Source organism: Molothrus ater, chromosome 7 (assembly GCF_012460135.2).
Source record: "Molothrus ater isolate BHLD 08-10-18 breed brown headed cowbird chromosome 7, BPBGC_Mater_1.1, whole genome shotgun sequence".
Lineage (NCBI taxonomy): Eukaryota > Metazoa > Chordata > Aves > Passeriformes > Icteridae > Molothrus > Molothrus ater.
Genome location: NC_050484.2, coordinates 2,687,421 through 2,705,485, shown reverse-complemented (window position 1 = coordinate 2,705,485; position 18,065 = coordinate 2,687,421). Strand labels below are relative to the sequence as shown.

General features: G+C 50.4%; 1 protein-coding gene across 1 annotated transcript; it reads right to left on the bottom strand.

Annotated features, from left to right (window-relative positions):
- Window positions 1–623: 623 nt before the first annotated feature.
- Window positions 624–16,333, bottom strand: MREG (melanoregulin). Its single transcript, XM_036386744.2, has 5 exons — window positions 16,229–16,333; window positions 12,768–12,927; window positions 5,546–5,636; window positions 3,803–3,966; window positions 624–1,811 (listed from the first exon to the last, which is right to left on the bottom strand). The coding sequence occupies exons 1-5, from the start codon at window positions 16,315–16,317 to the stop codon at window positions 1,680–1,682; spliced, it is 636 nt and encodes a 211-aa protein (XP_036242637.1). The 5' UTR covers window positions 16,318–16,333; the 3' UTR covers window positions 624–1,679.
- Window positions 16,334–18,065: the final 1,732 nt, after the last annotated feature.

The following is an 18,065-nucleotide window of genomic DNA, read 5'->3' as shown; positions in this document are numbered from 1 at the left end:
CTGTCCTATTAAGTTCCACCAAAATGCATTTTGGTGACATGAGAACCGGTTTGAGAGCCATGACAGCGAGGGGCAGCTCTGCACAGGCACTGCTGAACGCTGACCTCCGTGCTCAAAAAAAGCAGCACAGCTAAAAGGATTTCACTTCTTGCCTCTGAGGTTTCCAAACTCATCAGGTGGCTTTAAATAACAGGTAGCACTGTAAGGGACAACGTGCCAAGGGCTGACTTTTGGGCGGTGTCAGGCACCTTGGCACAGATCTCTCTCTGTTCCACGACAATTTGTTCAAATCACAGCCTGGATTTGTCGTGCACCAAAGTTTATTTTCTCTAAAAACACAGGAGGTTTTGCAAAGGGCAGCTGAACTCCTGCTAGAAAAAAAATAAATCAGTAGGAAATGGGTACCTAATGCCAAATCCCACTGAAATTAAATTTGATCCCCATGATCTCCTACAAAGACTTTTGTCTTAGGCTGGCAAACATAACTCTCCTAAGTCAACAGGCAATTTAAAGTGTGTGGAGAACAAGCTGCAGAGGCTCTACAAATATTCCAACCCTTCTGGTATCAGCAGTCAACATAAACATTGTTACCTGGATAGGTTCACAGAGTGAGTAAGAAAGGCTGGTTTTGTAATGTTTTCTTTATTAAACTCAGCTTTCACTGCTGTTTTAAGTTGACAAAAATATTTCCCAGGAAGACTGACAAACAAAACCAGCTCATAAATATATTTTTTTCAAACACTGTAGGTATAAACAAATAAAAGCTCTGGTTTGCTACTTTGGGAGGCCCTGTGTTACCAGCATTTTCAACTGGCCAATTAGCAGCATGTGTGTTCATCAGTGAAGAACTTCCACTTGTTTTTAAATTATCAAATCCAGTATTTTAAAAATTATTGCTCATTATCAGACAAAACCCCGAGATAAAAAGGATGTTCATTATACCATCCCTGCTGGTAATGAGGATTTTTATATTACCAGTACATGCAGCTTTGTGCTGGGGTTTTTTTAGGCAATTAAGACTAAAACTTTTCAAAATAGGTTGAGATGCTGGGCAACCAATGTTCCAGGAGCCAAATTCTCAGCAGCTCTGAACTTGGCACCTTCCTAAACTCTACCTTCTTTTAAGATGTCAAAACATCCCTCAACCACTGAGGATGGGGCACCCAACTGTGACACTGCTCCAAGGCTTTGCTGCCTGGAATTAAATCCTGTCCTGGCACAGCTCCTGCCTCTTTCCCAATCCCCTGGGACCTGCCTGGAGGGCTGGGGTGAGGATGAGGACCAGTGCACAGAGTCACAGAGAGCTGTAGACACAGAGGTGTTTTTCCTGGCTGGGAGCTCGAGGGAGGGGACAGTGGCAGGTACCATCCAGGTGGAAAGGTGCATTTCCTCACAGCCCTTGGAACTAGAGGCACTGGCAGCAATGCCTTGCATGGCAGATCCTCCCTGTGCCTATTTCATACACTACTGGCCAGTGGTGTCCCAGTTGTCGCTCCCTTGTGCCTGGGAGCCCGGTGGTGCCAGCGTCCCTTTCCGTGTGCGCTCCTGCTGGGCACAGCTCGCCCTGCTCTGCCCACTCTCTTCTCCACAGGGCCACCAGGAGGGCTCTGTCCTGCTGGCCCCGGGCACAGCAGCCTGCCCAGGAGCGCTGGCCGTGTCACACCGCCAGGGCAGGTCCCTCAGGGCACCGTGGGGACGCTCTGCAGGGCCCGGGGTCCCTCGTCCAGCCGGTCCCCGCCGGGCCGCTTGGGGTACACCGCGCTGGCCATCTTGAAGAACTCATCCGCGGCGTCCAGGGCGATGAGGCGGTCCTGCCAAACAAGGGTGTGGAAAATGCCTATTTTAGGATTGGCTTTTTGCAAATACTCAAATGAATATTATGTGTCTTGTGTTAGGAAGTGATGCTGTATTAATTCTCTTAAGTAGTGTGTTAAATATAGTTTTAGGTTATAAAAAAATGTTAGAATAGAAACTGTGCGATGTAGGATACTTTTTAAAAAGAGGACTCAGCAGCCACAGAACACCTAAATCTTTCAGAGAAAGAGAATTTATTGCCTTCTTATCAGAAGAAATGAACTTCTTCCCGCCTCAAAGGCACTGTTAGGATTCAGAGGGAGAAGTTGACACTGACCAGACAGAATCCTGTGTTTGAATGGAATTTATGCATCATGTATGAGGTGTATGAATATGCAACAGGCTGTTGCTTTTAAGGGTTAATCCTCTGTTAATGTGGGTCCTTTTTTGGGCTTATGCTGCTCCAAAAAAGGTACCCGGACATCTGTAACTCTTTGTTTCTATTGTCTCATATTGTCCTAATTCAAATTGTCCGAATTATTATTACTCTAATTGTATCACAATTTTTATAACCTGTGGCTGTTTGCAGGCAGCCCCAACATGGGAAGAGACGAGAACGCTGACTCCATGTTTCAGAAGGCTGATTTATTATTTTATGATATATATATATATAATATTAAAACTATACTAAAAGAATAGAAGAAAGGATTTCATCAGAAGACTTGAAAGGAAAGGAAAAAGAAAGGAATGATAATAAAATCTTGTGACTGACCAGACAGTCTGAGACAGCTGGACTGTGATTGGCCACTAATTAGAAACAACCACATGAGACCAATCACAGATGCACCTGTTGCATTCCACAGCAGCAGATAATCATTGTTTACATTTTGCTCCTGAGGCCTCTCAGCTTCTCAGGAGAAAAATCCTGGTAAAGGGATTTTTCAGAAAATATCATGGCTACAACAACCATTACATACTATTACATTTTTAAAATTTTAAAAACAAGTGATTGGCGTTTTTCACAAAGGGGGATTGTGGTCACTCTGGGGCGTTCCAGGCATGTCCCTTCCTGGGGCCCTGAATTGCAGAAAAGAAAACAAACCCCACAACTTTTGTGGAAGTTGTAAAGCTGTATGTTTATTCCAGCACTGGACACGTGTGGGGATCGCTGCCCTCAAAAGGACATGTGTACCTCTGGGAACTCCAGATCTCTTTTTATCTCCCTTCCTAATCCATATGCATGGCATTTTGCAACAGGCTCATAAATATTCATTTTACTGATTTTGCATATACTTGCAGCTAGGGTTTTTTTAAATCAGAAAGTACAGAAAGAACTCTGGGTCATCCTGCCCTGTTTCCTGCAGCATCCTCTCTGTTTGTTCAGAGTTCAAGGGGGCCTTCATTATCTCTGTCCTTTGGCTGAAGCAGTTTCTTCAAGCATAGGTTTTTTAAGAGAACAGGCAGTCAGACCAAACAGCGGTGTTTGCAAGCTACAGACTTAATTCAAAGATGTACATTTCACCTAAATCAAAATGAATTTCTACTCTGGAAAATTTCCACTCTGTCTCAGCCCTCCCTCCTCAGCTGCTCTCAGGCATTAGGTCTCATCTTTTCACAGAATCACAGAATCACTGGTTTGGAAGAGACCATCAAGATCATTGAGTCCAACCCAGCCCCAACACCTCAACCAAAGCCTGGCACCCAGTGCCACATCCAGGCTTTGTTAAACACATCCAGGGATGGTGACTCCACCACCTCCCTGGGCAGCCATTCCAGAACTTTATCACTCTTTCTGTAAAAAACTTTTTCCTGATATGCAACCTGTATTTCCCTTGGTGCAGCTTGAGACTGTGTCCTCTGGTTCTGTCAGTTCCTGGAGAAAGAGCCCAACCCCACCTGAGCACAGGCACCTTTCAGGGAGCTGTAGAGAGTGATCAGGTCACCCCTGAGTCTCCTTTACTCCAGGCTAAACAACCCCAGCTCCCTCAGCAGTACTCAAAGAACTCACCACCACGAAGAGGTAGCGCTCAGAAAGCTCCCAGCTGGTAGGGAAGATGTTGGTCTCCTCCGAGAGCTTTAACAAGATGTCCCGGGCTTTGCTCATGTTCTGAGAGTCGCTGATGATGCTGAGTTTGGTCACTGACAAGAGGGAATCTGCTTCCTTCTGGAAACCTGGGAAAGAGATGTTACAGAAACAAGTCATTAAACATGAGAGCAGGGTCATCCCTGAGCCCTCCAGGCTCTTGGAAGGTTCCTTATTCCCCCTCCACCCCGGGCAGCTGCATCCCTACTTCCTAAAACAAACCAGCACCCCCTCAGGCAGGCTGTGGGACAGGTATAAACTCGCTGGTAGGGAAAATAAATCACAAAAGTAGGCACAGCGAGTTCATTGCTGGTTTTCCTGTGAAAAGCTGTGTGAACATGCACAACCCAGGGTGCTGATTCAGCTCTTCCATGCTCCTGATGCTACCAGAGCTTTCAGGGCTGCTGGGGAATCCCTAAACCAGGTAACAGGGATAAAACCTGTGGCAGTGATGAACACCAGGTTAATTGTTCCTGTAGCAGTCAGCATCAATTACAGGAAAGGGATCCAGGGGAGGAAAGCTGGAGGAGAGTGAGTGCAGGGGTCTTGAAATGCAATGGCTCCCATTAACTCTTTGTTCAGCTCCAGAGGGCTGGTGGTGATGCATCTCATATGAAAACAGTTATGGGGTGAGAGTGGTGGGCTTATGCTTAAAGCAGAGGCCTAGATAACAGAAGATAGCAGGTTTCACATCTGATTACTCATTTAGCTTCACTAATGCCAAATGATCCCTGGCCTTGAGCTTCCCCAGCCTTTGCAGAACATCTCCAGAGCCACTGTGGATGTGAGAGGGATGTGGGAGAGCCTCTGTCAGCCTGCAGTGAGAGATGGAAGGATGCCAAGTGATCCCTCCCAAGCCTGGCCTGCTGTGAGCAGCTGGGTGGAGATGAGGGTTGACAGCTGGTTATGGATTTATGACGTTCCTCCCACCCAAATGCCAGAATAGCAGGTAGGGCAGGAGTGGCTGAGATACCCATCTCTGGCTCCCATTGAGGGTATCCTAGAATAGATTCACTCATCCTCCTCTCAGCAGCCACCACCCACCTCCAGAGCATGATGGAAGTCACCCAGCTGCTGTGCTGGCACATCCTGAGTGTCACATGCTGTGTGCCAGGGAATTGGGAAAGTCCAAAGTCACACCCACCACCAGCACTTGGAAACAGCAGGAGGAGGGTTCCTGTGGAGCAATTCCACTTGGTGAAAGAATATTTCAACCCACTTGGGAGCACATGAGGTGAGAGGCTTAGCTCTGATCAGCTGCCATTGGCTAAGGAAACGAAATAGATGTATCTGTGTTCCCATCTGAAAGGAATATTCATTCCTTCCTGCTTATCTTGTTTGGAAAAACCCAGGGTGAACTCCCACTGCAAGGTTTCCACAAGGAAGCTTGAAATGGATGACTGTGCATGTTATTATGGGCTTGGAAGGTGATCATGGCTCATGGGCTTTTGATGTGCCTGCAGACACGGTGTCCCTGTCCCCTCCCAGCTGTGCCTGAGCCCTGGGGAGCCTCAGGTACCACATGGGACACCTGAGGGCATCGCTCAGCAACCTCCTTTTACTTCCCTCCTCTCCAGCTTGATTTTGTGGAGCTGTTCCCATCCTCAGCCATGGTGGGATCTCACATTCAGTACCACTGGAATTACATCCCTTTGGCCTCCAGCTTACCTAAATCCTCCAAAATGTGTTTCCACCTGCTCCTCACTTCTTTCCGGGTCTGCCGTAAAGTATAAATGTCATAGTTGAGCTTCTGCCACTCCTGCAAAGAAAAGGGGTGAGAGACACTCAGTCATTGGAATCTGCTGCTTTCCAAGGAATTTCAGCTCTGAGGAAGGGAGCCAGAGGTGCACAGTTGGTGTAGGCACTAAGCTGTGGGGTGGTGGCTGTGGAGGTCAGTGACCAGGCTGCTGCTGCCCCTAGAAGAAATTACCCTGACCAACACAGAATTTTTAACTTGATACTTGGCTCAGCATTTCTGTGTCTTCTCTGTTCCAAACTGCTTTCAGTTTCCCTGGAATTACAGAATTTAGCTCAGGTATTGCTGACAACTGCTCCTCAGTCAGACATGGAGCCCTGTGTGGCATGAACTGGAGCAGGCAGGTGTTCAAAAGCACTAGAAAACAAGAAAACCAGACTTTTTTAAAAGATCAGGATATCCTCTTTTGAAAGAGGTGCACAGGAATGGATGAGGGCTGAACTGGAGCCATCTGATCTGATAACCCTGAGTGGCTGCCAGGTGCTGCAGTTAATGCCTCACTTCACTGCACTGCTGAAATATTGCACTGGAACTCCAGCTTTAGAACTGGACAATGGGTTTGGGGTCATTTAATAAAGTCACCAGCACATTTAAACACAACTACACAAGTTTCATTGGCAGTGGGCTTGGCAGTGCTGGCTTAATGGCTGGACTCAATGATCTCAGATGACTTTTCCAACCTAAATGATTCCATGATTCCATAGGCATGCATTCCTGTGGAAATGCAAGAAAACCAGGAGCACTTTTCCCAGCTCTTCCTAGCCGAGTTTAATCAATGCACACCCTGCAAAGGGTGCATTTTTAGAAGCAGCCCAACAACAGGGTGACAACATTACCTGCTAACTTCCTTCCAGTAACAACCTTAATTAATCTCATTTCTCAGCAGGGGATTACCTAGATGGGCTCCTGAAGAATAAACAGGTGTTAATCTCTGCTGTCACCCTGAGATTTTCCTACAGGCCATGCTGGGTTCACAGCAAAAAAACAACACCCACAGAGGTCAGCCATATGTTAGAAATCCCACTGTTTTCTGGTACTTGGTCAAAATGCTGACTTGATTCCATAAAGATTTGAAGATTCCTTTGTGTTTTTTCCCTGATTGTGGCTGCCATGCCACGACAGCAGAGATTTAAAGCCAAGCCTGTTTTCCTGCTGATCAGCACGAGCTGCAGGAAGCCCTGGGGATTACACTTTGGAAAAAGCAGCTAGCAGGGTTAAGGCAGTGGTGACTTCAGGTCAGGAGAGCAGGGGAACCAGCTCTGCCACAGCCACTCACTTCCAGAAAACAAAATCCCCTTCCAGAGGCACATTTCCCTCTCTCCTGGAGTGGCACTTGAGACCAGCTTTGCTGTTTGCACAGGAGAGCACCTGGCTGCCAACACAAGGCACCAGACCAGAGGAATGAGGCAGGGGCAGGATTCTCCTCTCCCAGCTCAGAGCTGGGAACTGAGCTGCTCTGGGTGGAAAAGAAAAGAGGGGGGTTATTATGTTCAAGCTTTGTGGGAAGGGTATTGAAAACTGGAGAGCTTTTAGAAAGAGGCTGAAAAGCTGCACGATGCCTTGGTCCCTGCTGGCAGGGGCTCCTTGGAAACGTCTCAGCCCTCTCGTGACCTCCTGGCTCAGGCAGAAAGGAGAGGGAGCCAGTCTGGGCATGCTGGTGGGGAGTAGCTGTGTGTCTGTGCCCTCCCACAGAGAGAAACAAGGCCTCTAGTGCAGACAACCCCTCCAGACAGCCACTGGGATCCCAGGCCTGCTTCACACTGTGGAATTAGGGACCTGGGCCACTGGGAAAGATGCTCCTCTCACAAAATGTGGCCTCCTGGTACCGAGCAGCAGCTTCAGGGCTGTGGGGATTTACCCTGTGGTAGGAGCCAGACTCCTCTCTCAGCATGGAGAGCAGTGCTTAGCATGCAGGGAAGCTGCTCCTGATTTTCTCTGGATTAACAGCAGCGTGCTTTCCCTTGTCTGTTTTTGTTTTAAGGGAATCTAGGTTATGGCTTTCTTGTACATCACAGTGTCTGAGCTCTGTTATGGAAGTGATATGGTGAATGTTCAGTCCCAGGGGAGCTCTGACAGTGCCCTGTTGATGGATAGTCTGGGGAGTGTGCAAAGGAATTATTTTGATGCTTAAATCACAAAATGATGCTTAACTGTGGTGCTGGGTGGGACCTTTTGTTCTGGTGGGATTTATTTTGCCTGAGCATGAAGCTGCATCTGTTTATCTTTCTGTAGAGAAAGCTGGGAGGAGGATGCTCCCAGCCATGGAAAAACACCCAGAGAAGCAGAGATTATCAGGATGAGATTGGGCTGAGCTCTCAAAGGGACTCATGCCCTGCTCTCCATCAGTCTCAGAAACCACTGGATCTTCCCAGGCAATTCCTTCCAGCAGAGACACCTGAACTGCCATGGGCTGTGCTCTGTGTGCCTTTAATGAGAGAATCAACTCAAGAGCATCTCTCCACACCCAAAATTATTCTAAAAAGCATCTCCCTCGAGCTGCACAGCACAGGCAGAGCAAAGCTTGCCCTGCCTGTGCACAGGGAAGGGTGAGATCAGAGGCTTTGGGAAGGGATCCCATGAGTCCCCAGGGCTGGTGGCATCATGGGGCTGCTCAGGGCAGAGGCTCCACACCAATCCCCTCTCCCTCGACCTTCTTGGGCAGTCACGAACTCCTGGGCCAGGGAGTGTCACCCTGTTTTTTTAAGATTTTCTAAGCCTTCTGATGTTGACATTCTTGTAGCGAACTTTCTCACACACTTTCTGTAAATAACTCACTGTTTTGCATTCTTTTATGGAGGAGAAATTTGATAGACTGCTGGTTTGTCCAGTGTCATTGGAGAGGTGGCACTGTCACCCTCCAATCCCCTGTTACTTTTGGAAAACTATAAATGTTGGAGTCAGAAAATCAACTTCCCTTTTCTTCTTCACCTTGAGAGCAGCAGTGTGTGCTTGTGTTCTTTGGTGTCCTATAGTGACAAGGGAGGAGGCTTGAAAGCACAGGGGGAACTGACACACAAACGTGGGGTGTGTCTGGGACATCCCAGCCATGCACTCCAAAGCAATCCTTTAACTCTTAAATGCTTTTAACTCTTTTGCCAAAATCTGAGTTAACCACAGGAGACCAAAGCAGGTTGCAGTTCCCAGTTCTGGTTTTTTGCAGCCAGTTTTGCCCTTTAAACCTACAGAGGAAGGCACAACAGATACCAGTGGGGGCTTGAGAAAGCCCTGAGTGTGTGAGTCAAGAATATCCCAGGAGCAGGAGGGAAACCCCGCTGCCTCCCTTTTCTACATGCTCAGCCCTTCACATATTTATCTGGAAAACCTCCCCAGACTCTCTAGTGTGAAACACTAAAGCTGCAAATGCCAAATGACATGGAATAAGCCAGGCTGGTACATAACTCAGAGCTCTGGGAAAAAATGTGCCAAGAGAACAGGCAACAGTGTCCAGCTTCTCATCCCTGATCATATGAAAGTTTCCTAATTACTAGGGAGCTTTCTTCATGCTGCCAGAACAATCCTCTACCAAATCCATTGCCTTTATTCTCTTAAAAGCAATTGAGGTCACCACTCTGTTCAAGAGCTATTTTAGAAATGAGGTCAAAACAGAGTTTTCAGGGAAAGACTGCAGAATATCAGTGCAGGCAGGTACCAGGGATGCTCCTGCTCTGGCTCCACTGGAAGCAGCTGAACAAATATAAAACACAAATATAAACTACAGACTGACATCTCAGAAGAAGCTTAAATTGGATTCAATTTAAGAGAGGCATGCAGACATTAAGAGGGTTGGGTTTGGGCTCCCCAGCCAGCATCCCCAGCCCTGGATAAATCCCATCACCTCTCTGTGCCCCAGTAACAGCTGGTGACAATTCTGACCTTCTCTGTGACCTTCTCTGTGATCTCTGTGTTTAGAAAAGAATAATCCTGTAGCAGAGCAGGAGGAGAAAGAAAAATAGGCCTTGCCAGCTCATTAATGGGCTTTTCAGGGGGGTCATGCCAGTGTTGCTCTGCCAGCCAGGCCCCTGGCAGGGATGCAGGCTGAGGAATTGCCTTTGCTATGGGGTTTATGATTCCACCTTTCCCTAGGGAATAAGCCAAGAGAAGAGAGAAACACTGCATTTGCAGCAAGCCATGAGAGCAGGGGGTTTTCCTCAGTCACCATGTGAAATGCCCCTTTAGTTTCTGTTCCCAGAGCTGTGGCACAGCTGCCCTGGCTCTTTCTCTGAAGCCAGGACCGGTGCACAGCTCCCTGCCCACAGCTGGGTAACTCCACACACCCCAGCAGAGGCCATGGAGAAACCAGGGCCCTCCCAGAGGGGACCTCATGGAGGGGACTCTGTGCATCTCACACTCATTAGCCCAGCAACAGCCCCAGTGCAGCCCCTGCTGCTCATTTCACCACCAGGTATCAGATGTATTTTACCCTACAACAGGCTCCATGAAGCTGCAGAGCCAGAGTAGGGAAAAAACCTCCCATTTTTCCCATATTTGAAACATGATCCTGGAATTCAAAAGCTGTGATGGCAGCTCTGATCCTCAAAGGCTGCATCTGCTTGAGCCAACCCCTCAGCAATGGCTTTCCTGGTTTTCCCTGTGCAAGCTAAGGACACACTGAGCTTGGGCTACAGGAAGACACAGCTCCACATGGATCATGTGTGGGTCCTGCCCCATGGTGGGGGCAAAGAACTGACCCCAAGGGAGGGCACCAGCACTGCCAGGATGGGACCATGCAGATCAGGAACCCATGATGGACAGCAGCCTGCTCTTTTGGGATCATTCCAAAGACCTGTGCTGGGAAATCCCTGAGATACAGGTGGGGAATGGCAAAGCACACAGTGAGTGCACTGCACACCACAATTTCTTTGTTAAATGAAGGAGTAGAAATGCAGCAAGTTCTCCTTTCAGGCAGTTTTAACCACAGGAAGTACCTGTGGTTTTGTAACACTTGTGTACCACACAAAGAAACTGTTCCTCCATCTTCACTCCTGCAGCATCCACAGGCTCTCCCTGGGGATTCTGGGGGCAGAGCAGCCCCCAAGCAGATGCTGGCTTTTGCAGCCCAGTGTTGTTCTGCAATCAGACTTTCTTCTCTCTCTGAGCTGAAGTCTCATTAGGAGGGGAGGGCACTGCAATCTGGCCTAGTTTTATAATGCTTCTGGAGTAAGGAGAGATTCTGGCACCAGGGGCCAAGAGCAGGAATGCTGGCTTTGCTGTCCCAGCCCCTCCCTGTCCTGCCACCCAGCAGGAGCCTGCTGGGCTTCCCTGTGTGCCTCAGTCTCCCAGCTGTAAGAGGGGACCAGCAGAGCTGCTGCCAATCCTGGGCTGCAAAGGGCACAGGGCCACACTCAAAGCAAGTGTAAAGTGTGTTAGCTTTCCTCAAAACCTTCCTCACTGTTGTCCTGATGTTGTGCCCCCCAGGCTTTTTATTGATTGCACTGCATGAAAAAGCAGAGTATGTGATCCTGCCTTGCTATGGAGAGGAAGCCCTGTGAATTTTGGGCTTTCTTTTTCCACAGGGACTGCTCAGAGCTGCTAAAAACCCTACAGATACACTGTGGGCAGGATTTAGGGCAGGATTTAGGGCAGGCAGGCCCACTGGGTTTAGGAGATGCAGGGGCAGGAGCACTTTCCTGCTCAGCCATAGCTGATGCTCTTCCCTGCCTCCTGAACAAGGGTGACACACAACACTGCTGTGCACCAGTGCAGCCCCTAAAGGGAGCTGTCCTTGTTTCCACTTTTGGGTGAAGGAAGCTGCCTGGCTTCTCTCAGGCAAGCAACTCAAGGTAGAGAGAGCAGCAGTGGGGAGGGAAGAGATCTCCAGTTTGAGCCTTAAAGGTCACATGCAACCATGAAAATGTTGTTACAAAACCATCCATTGTAAACACCACATTAAATCAAACTCACCAAAAAACAACCCCTTAAGTGGGGATTCTGGCCAACTGTATAGAAGCATTTAATTACCTCTTTTCGCTAATTAAAACTTGTAATTTTGATTTCTCTGGGGTTTTAAGGCTCCTTGTAAAGCTGAGCTGGCTTTTGGTTTACAGAGAGAAACAGTTACACTCCTGCAGACTCTGCTCAGATGAAGCAGGATCACGTTGAAGTTAAACATGAAGCCTCCAGGTTTCCCTGCAAACATTCTGGCATCATGAAAGCAATCAGAGAGGGGAAAAATGTGTCACTGTTTGCTCCAGCCTGCTCCTAATCAGGCCACTGCAATCTCCTTTGCACTGAGTGCCTTAGCAAAGGAAATCAGGGCTGCACAACAGCCTTTATGTAACAGCTATGACTTCTCCCTTCCCACTAGAGCCGTGCCAGTTGCCTGCTCCCCGATAATTGCCATGTATCCCTTTGGAGCAGACTGAACCCGACACGGCCCCACAGCACAGTGGAGCCCCAGGGTGCACCCAGGGGAAGGACAAACCAGGGAAACATCCAACCAAACCCGCAGCCTGGGGAGGTTTAGACAGGATATTAGGAAAAATATCCTTTTTGAGAGGGTGCTGAGGGAAGGTGGTGGGCACAGGGTGCCCAGAGAAGCTGTGGCTGACACATCCTTGCAAGTGTCCAAGGCCAGGTTGGACCAGGAGGAACCTGAGACAGTGGAATGTAGCATTCACATTCTCTGAAAAATCCCTTCACCCAGGATTTTTCTCCTGGGATGCTGAGAAGCCTCAGAGAACAGGAAAACAATTCTTAACTCATTTGCTTCTCCTGTGCTGTGCTCATGTGGAATGTGTTTGGAGATTGTTTACCTACAGGTGATTGTTCCATTGGATTCTGCTGGGAGTTGTTTTAACTCTTTGGCCAATCAGGGCCAAGCTGTGTCAGACTCTGGAAAGAGTCAGGAGTTTTCATTATTATCTTTTTAGCATTGAGTAAGTGTCCTTTCTGTATTCTTTAGTATAGTTAGTATTTATTACTTTATAATATAGTATTATAAAGTAATAACTTAGCCTTCTGAGAACATGGAGTCAGATGCATCACTCCTGCCTTCATCAGGACATTCCCAGCAAATACAACAGTGGAAGGTGTCCCTGCCCACAGCAGGGGGTGGCACTGGATGAGCTTTAAGGTCACCTCCATGCCAAAGCCTCCTGTGATTCTGTGATTCACCACACCCAGCCCAGCCCTCACCTCCGAGTCCTTGTCCAGCTGGTTCCTGACCACGATCATGTTGTAGAGCACGCGGTCGTCGTCGGCCTCGGTGTGGGTCACGTCGTGGGGGGTGCTCCACAGGTTCTGCTCCTCATCCCGCGCCAGCGTGGCCCCGAACGAGGCGTAGGGGTTGTTGTTACTGCAGGGACACCCAGGGGTTGTTGTCACTGCAGGGTCACCTAGGGGTTGTGTTACTGCAGGGACACACAGGGGTTGTTGTCACTGCAGGGTCACCTAGGGGTTGTTGTCACTGCAGGGACACACGGGGTTGTTGTCACTGCAGGGACTCAGGGCCAGGCAGCTCAGCACCGGGCTGGCCCCTGCTGCCCTCCCAGTGCCCACTGCTGTGCCCTCCCCTCTCCCAGAGAGGAGGGGGAATGGAAGGACAGAGGTTTTTTCCTTTTTTTCTGTTTTCCTTTTTTTTCCATCCTGAGCAGGCAAACCATGGTTCAAATCAACCCACGCAGTGCCCACAGGTGCCCCCACCCAGCAGCTCCCCCCCAGAGCTGCAGTGATGTGCTGAGCTGTGCAACAACAGACAAGGCATGGAAAGGATATTCAGCCCCATCTACTTTGGCAATGGGAATGTCCTCAGCCTTCTAATGAACTTCAGGCTTTATTTGCTTAGCAAAGCTGAGCATCATCTTCTGGGAAGGCTGTCCTCACAGAGCTGGTGAGCTTTTCTCTGCACTGGGGCAGTTCTGTGTTTTATGGCTTTATGTTGCTCTGGGGATGTGTAATTTTTTAACAAGAACACTTCTGCCAAGAGAACCTTTAGCAGGGGATTTCCATAAAGTGTCTAAGCAAGATGTCCAGCAGAACAATACAAGTGGAGAACTATTTTTGGCCTTATCACCCTCTGGCAATCCCTGCTCACTTCTTGTCAGAACAACCCACTGTTTATTTTGTTTGCTACCCAAACCCCATTCCTTTCCCAAGAAACCAATCCAGAGAAACTTCAGGTAACACTGTGGGTGCCATGGCACCAAGCCACAAAAGGAGGCTAAGAGGAGCTCCAGCACATAGATGAAATAGGAAAAAAACTAATTCCCATCACCATTCCAGTAGGAAGGTTAATTAGACTTTCAACAAACCAAAAACCTGAGCAACAGGTAATAATAAGGGAAAGATAATCTCTTTTAATCTCTCATTAAAGACAAGCAAACAAAGGTAACTTGGAGGGTGTGGAGGGGCACAGCCATTTTTCAATGGTGGAGCAGATAGGGAGGGAGCCCTCAGGAGCCCGCTGTGCCATCAGCAGGAGTTCACTCCCATGCTGAGCTTCTTCCCACTCAGGCATTTACCCCTGTAAGTATGCTTAACATTTGAATTACTTAAAACACCAGCATTTAGCAATAACACTGCCACACCTGAGCTTTTCTAAGCCACTCCCTCCCTCACAGCTCGAAGGGCCCTTCCCAGCACATTCCCATTTCCAAATCACAGCATGGAGCATCCTGTAAGGCATGTGGCAGTGCCCAGGAGTCAGCCAATCCATACCAGCACGGAGAGCTCTGCCAACAACTCTTGCAAGCAACATTGCAAAGGAAAAAATGGGAGGGAGAAAAGAAGCACGTGGACAGCAGTGGCTGTGCAGGTTAAGGAGTTTCTGTGGGACTAGAGGGGAGAGGGAGCATTTCATACTGTGGATTTTATCCAGAAAATGGTGAGAACCAGTGCTTCATCATTGCTGCTCCAGGGGGCTTTCAGTTCACATTAAATTTTAGCATTTGGAGCCCAAAAGTTTAGTTGATTTTCATCCTGAGTGCACCATCCAAGCCAGACCCTGCCTTCACACATCAAGAGCCAACCAAGCAGCCTGGATGTTTTGCAACAGCAGCTTCCAAACCTAAAACTCAGTTAAAAGAGCTGAAATCTCAAGCAATTTGTTCACTTTAAACAGCACTGCAGTAAAAACAAATCCAGCAAGCTATTGCAAGAGCCCCACTATGAAATAAGACCCCACAGCCCCAAGAAGGGGCAAGCAATTATGCTGTTAGGGACAGCAATTAGGCTGTTAGATTAATTATGCTGGCACACATGTATAAGAGCAGGTGCCTTTCCAATTCCCAGAATTTACAGAGCCTTTCCTCCTTGGGCCAGCATTAATTGGATCGCCAGCCCGTTACTAAAGCCAGGTGCCAGGGGAGGGACACGGGACAGCAGCGGGAGCCTCTCCGCACGTGTGCCCGGCTCCCGGGAGGTTAATGCCAATTTCCTGGCCCGAGGCCCCATGCTTGGGATTAGCCGGTCATTATTTAGGTAGCTGCTTTACCAGCGCAAAATCAGGGCGTTTGAAGCCGTGTGTGCCCAGCTCTGCTGTTACCGATGCAGGGAGCGTCCCTCCCTGCTCCCCGAACGCGTCTGTCCCACCCTGGCACAGGGAGGGCACGGCCTCGGCGCCATCCCGGGGCTGGCACACCCTCTGCGGTGCCAGGACAGCGCCTGGCATCGGGGAAGGAGGAAGAGTCGCCGCAAAATGCAAAGCCTCTTTAAGTGCTTGCACAGCTCTTTTCCACGGGTCAGGGAGGATCTGTTCATACAACAGCCCCAACCTCACGCTCTGTGCACCGAGAGCAGCAGAGCAGGAGCTGCTCCCCGGAGATCAGCAAACGCAGCCCCTCCTCAGAGCCGGCTCCGCTGAGCATCCATCTCCTCCCCGGCATCCCTGAATGGAGCCGGGCTGGAGAGCTGCGGGTGGTCACCTGGAAAAGGGAATGCTCCAGTGCCTAAAGGGGAGAGTGACTTTTTACCAGGGCAGATAGTGATAGGACAAGGGGGAATGGGCTTAAACTAAACGAGGAGAGATTTAGATTAGGTGCTAGGAAAGAAATTGTTCCCTGTGAAGGCGGTCATGCCCTGGCACAGGCTGCCCACAGAAGCTGTGGCTGCCCCATCCCTGGAGGTGTTCCAGGCCAGGCTGGACAGCCTGGGATAGTGAAAGGTGTCCCTGCCCATGGCAGGGGGTGGAACTGGATGAGCTTGAATGCCCCTTCCATCCCAGTCCATTCTGCAATTCTGTGAGCCCAGCCTGCGAACAGAGCTCTGCACAACCCAGAGCTGCCGGCAGTGGGACCTGGCCTTTGTCAAGGATGCAGCGTCCCCTTTTTGTTCAGTGCCTCAGCTCCTCCATTGAAATCCCACCGTGGAAAGACAAGCGCTGGACCGTCCCTAGGGCCGGGGAACCCCGAGGGGATGCGCAGGGCAGGGCTCCTGCTGTCAGAAGGAGTCCAGCCCCTGTGGCAGAACCCGGGGCGGAAAGAGAGCGGGCAGCGGCTCCATCCCGCCGGGGAAGATCCCTCCGGAGCCGCGATGGCTCTGGCAGGGGATGGAGCCCCGCTCCAGCGGCGGTGACAGCGCGGGGAGCGGGCAGGGGACAGCGGGGGGAAGGCTCTGGGTGGGCGCATCCCGGGCCAGGTCTCACCTGAGCAGGGTCTCACCTGATCAGGGGCTCCTTCTCGGGCGCCGCCGCCTCCCCGCCGCAGCAGCCGCAGCAGCCGAGCGATCGCAGCCAGGCCCGCAGCCCCATCGGCGCCGCCGGAGAGCCGGGCAGGGCACGGCAGGGCGGGCCGGCCCCACGGCCGTCCCCTGCCCCCGCCCCGCCGGGGCCGGGCCGGGCTCCGCGCCGCCCCCGCTGCCTGCCCTGCCCCGCCCGGCACGGCACGGCTCGGTCCTGCCCTGCCTCGCCCGGGTCTGCCCTGCCCCGCCCGGCACGGCACGGCTCGGTCCCGCCCTGCCCTGCCCGGCTCTGCCCTGCCCTGCCCCGCCCGGCACGGCTCGGTCCTGCCCTGCCCGGCTCTGCCCTGCCCTGCCCCGCCCGGCACGGCTCGGTCCTGCCCTGCCCTGCCCTGCCCCGCCCGGCACGGCCCCGCCGGAGCGGCGGATGCTGCGGCAGCTCAGGGACGGAGATGCTGCCTCCTTCTGCATCCTCCTTGAACCGCCCTCCGGCATCTTCCTCCTGCACCCTCCTGCACTGTCCTGCATCATCCTCCTGCACTCCTCTGCAATCCTCCTGCATCCTCCTGCAACCCCCGGCTCCCCCCTGCACTCTCCTGCATCCTGAAGTGCCCTTCTACACCTTTCCAAACCCTTCTGTACCCTCTTGTCCTCTGCAGCATCTTTCCCTGCCCTTCTGCATCCTCACACACCCTCCTCCATCCTACTGCATCCTCCTGCACATCCTAATCCTCCTGCATCATCACACACCCTTCCTCACCCTGCTGCACTGTGTCACACCCTTCTGTGCCCTCCTGCACCCTCCTCAATGCCATGGTGCATTTGCAGCCTCCAGCCCTCGTGCCCCCACTGGGACAGACTATCACTGGTCATCACAGCACGGCCAGAACCCAAAAATCCCCCTTTTCCAACCCTCTGCACCACTACACTTCCAGGCCTGTTCCCACCTGGCTTTTGGGACACAAGGCTGTGATCCTGGGAGCTGCAATGGGAAATGGACAGCGAGGGGTGGATTCAGCTGTCTCCTGGTGCAGGGGCTTTTGAGGAAGAAGAGAAGAGCCTAGAATATTGCTTCCTTCTCCCTTTTTTTCCTCCCTATTGTTAGGAAAATTAATCCTACAAACACCAGAGGTTTCTGTCCGAAAAGGAGGCAGAGGAATCCTGTAACTTAATTCAAATAAAGGGAGAGGCCATGGGGTATTTCCCCTGGGGTCTCTCCAATTTTTGGAGCACACAGCCTCCTTTTTATCCTAATTTCCCAGCCACATTTCCCTCTCTCTTTGCCGGTTGGCTGAGGTACTTGAGAGGTACAGAGTTCCTGAAATGCCTGATACCGAAGGCCCTTTCTAATGTATACCCCGCTTTTCTTTGTGTCTCTGTTCTTTTTCTCTAAATCCAGATATTTAGCACAGTTTTGAGTGAGTAACAGTCTGTGTCAATTAGTGGAATTCCTATGGAATTTATGTATAAATTTTCCCCCCATTGCTTCTTTCACCTCTCCCTATCTGGCCTCACCCACCATCAGGCCCACAGTTTGTAAAGACACACCCGTCTCATTCCTTTCACTGTCTATCACATGCCTGGCTGGGACCCCAAGAAGGAAAAGCTTAAACTCTGAATTAAGATGGTCCTGAATCTTGTTTAATTGCCACAAATTTGTTTGCAATTTCAGAGCAGCCCATCAGGCATCAGCCAAACCCAGAGCAATTGCTCTGAGTCTGGTTTGGCCATGCACATCCCCAAGAGTTATTTAATTTTAGTACAGCAGCTTCCTGACGCCACCGGACTTTTTGCTTGTGCCAGCAGATATAATAATATCAG

Excerpts from the sequence above, each read along its gene's own strand:
- MREG (XM_036386744.2), bottom strand. The coding sequence starts at position 16,317 with ATGGGGCTGCGGGCCTGGCTGCGATCGCTCGGCTGCTGCGGCTGCTGC. Across the intron at positions 12,928-16,228 it reads GAGAAGGAGCCCCTGATCAG|TAACAACAACCCCTACGCCT; the intron begins GTGAGACCCTGC and ends GTGTCCCTGCAG. Across the intron at positions 3,967-5,545 it reads ACACATTTTGGAGGATTTAG|GTTTCCAGAAGGAAGCAGAT; the intron begins GTAAGCTGGAGG and ends TCTCTTTCCCAG.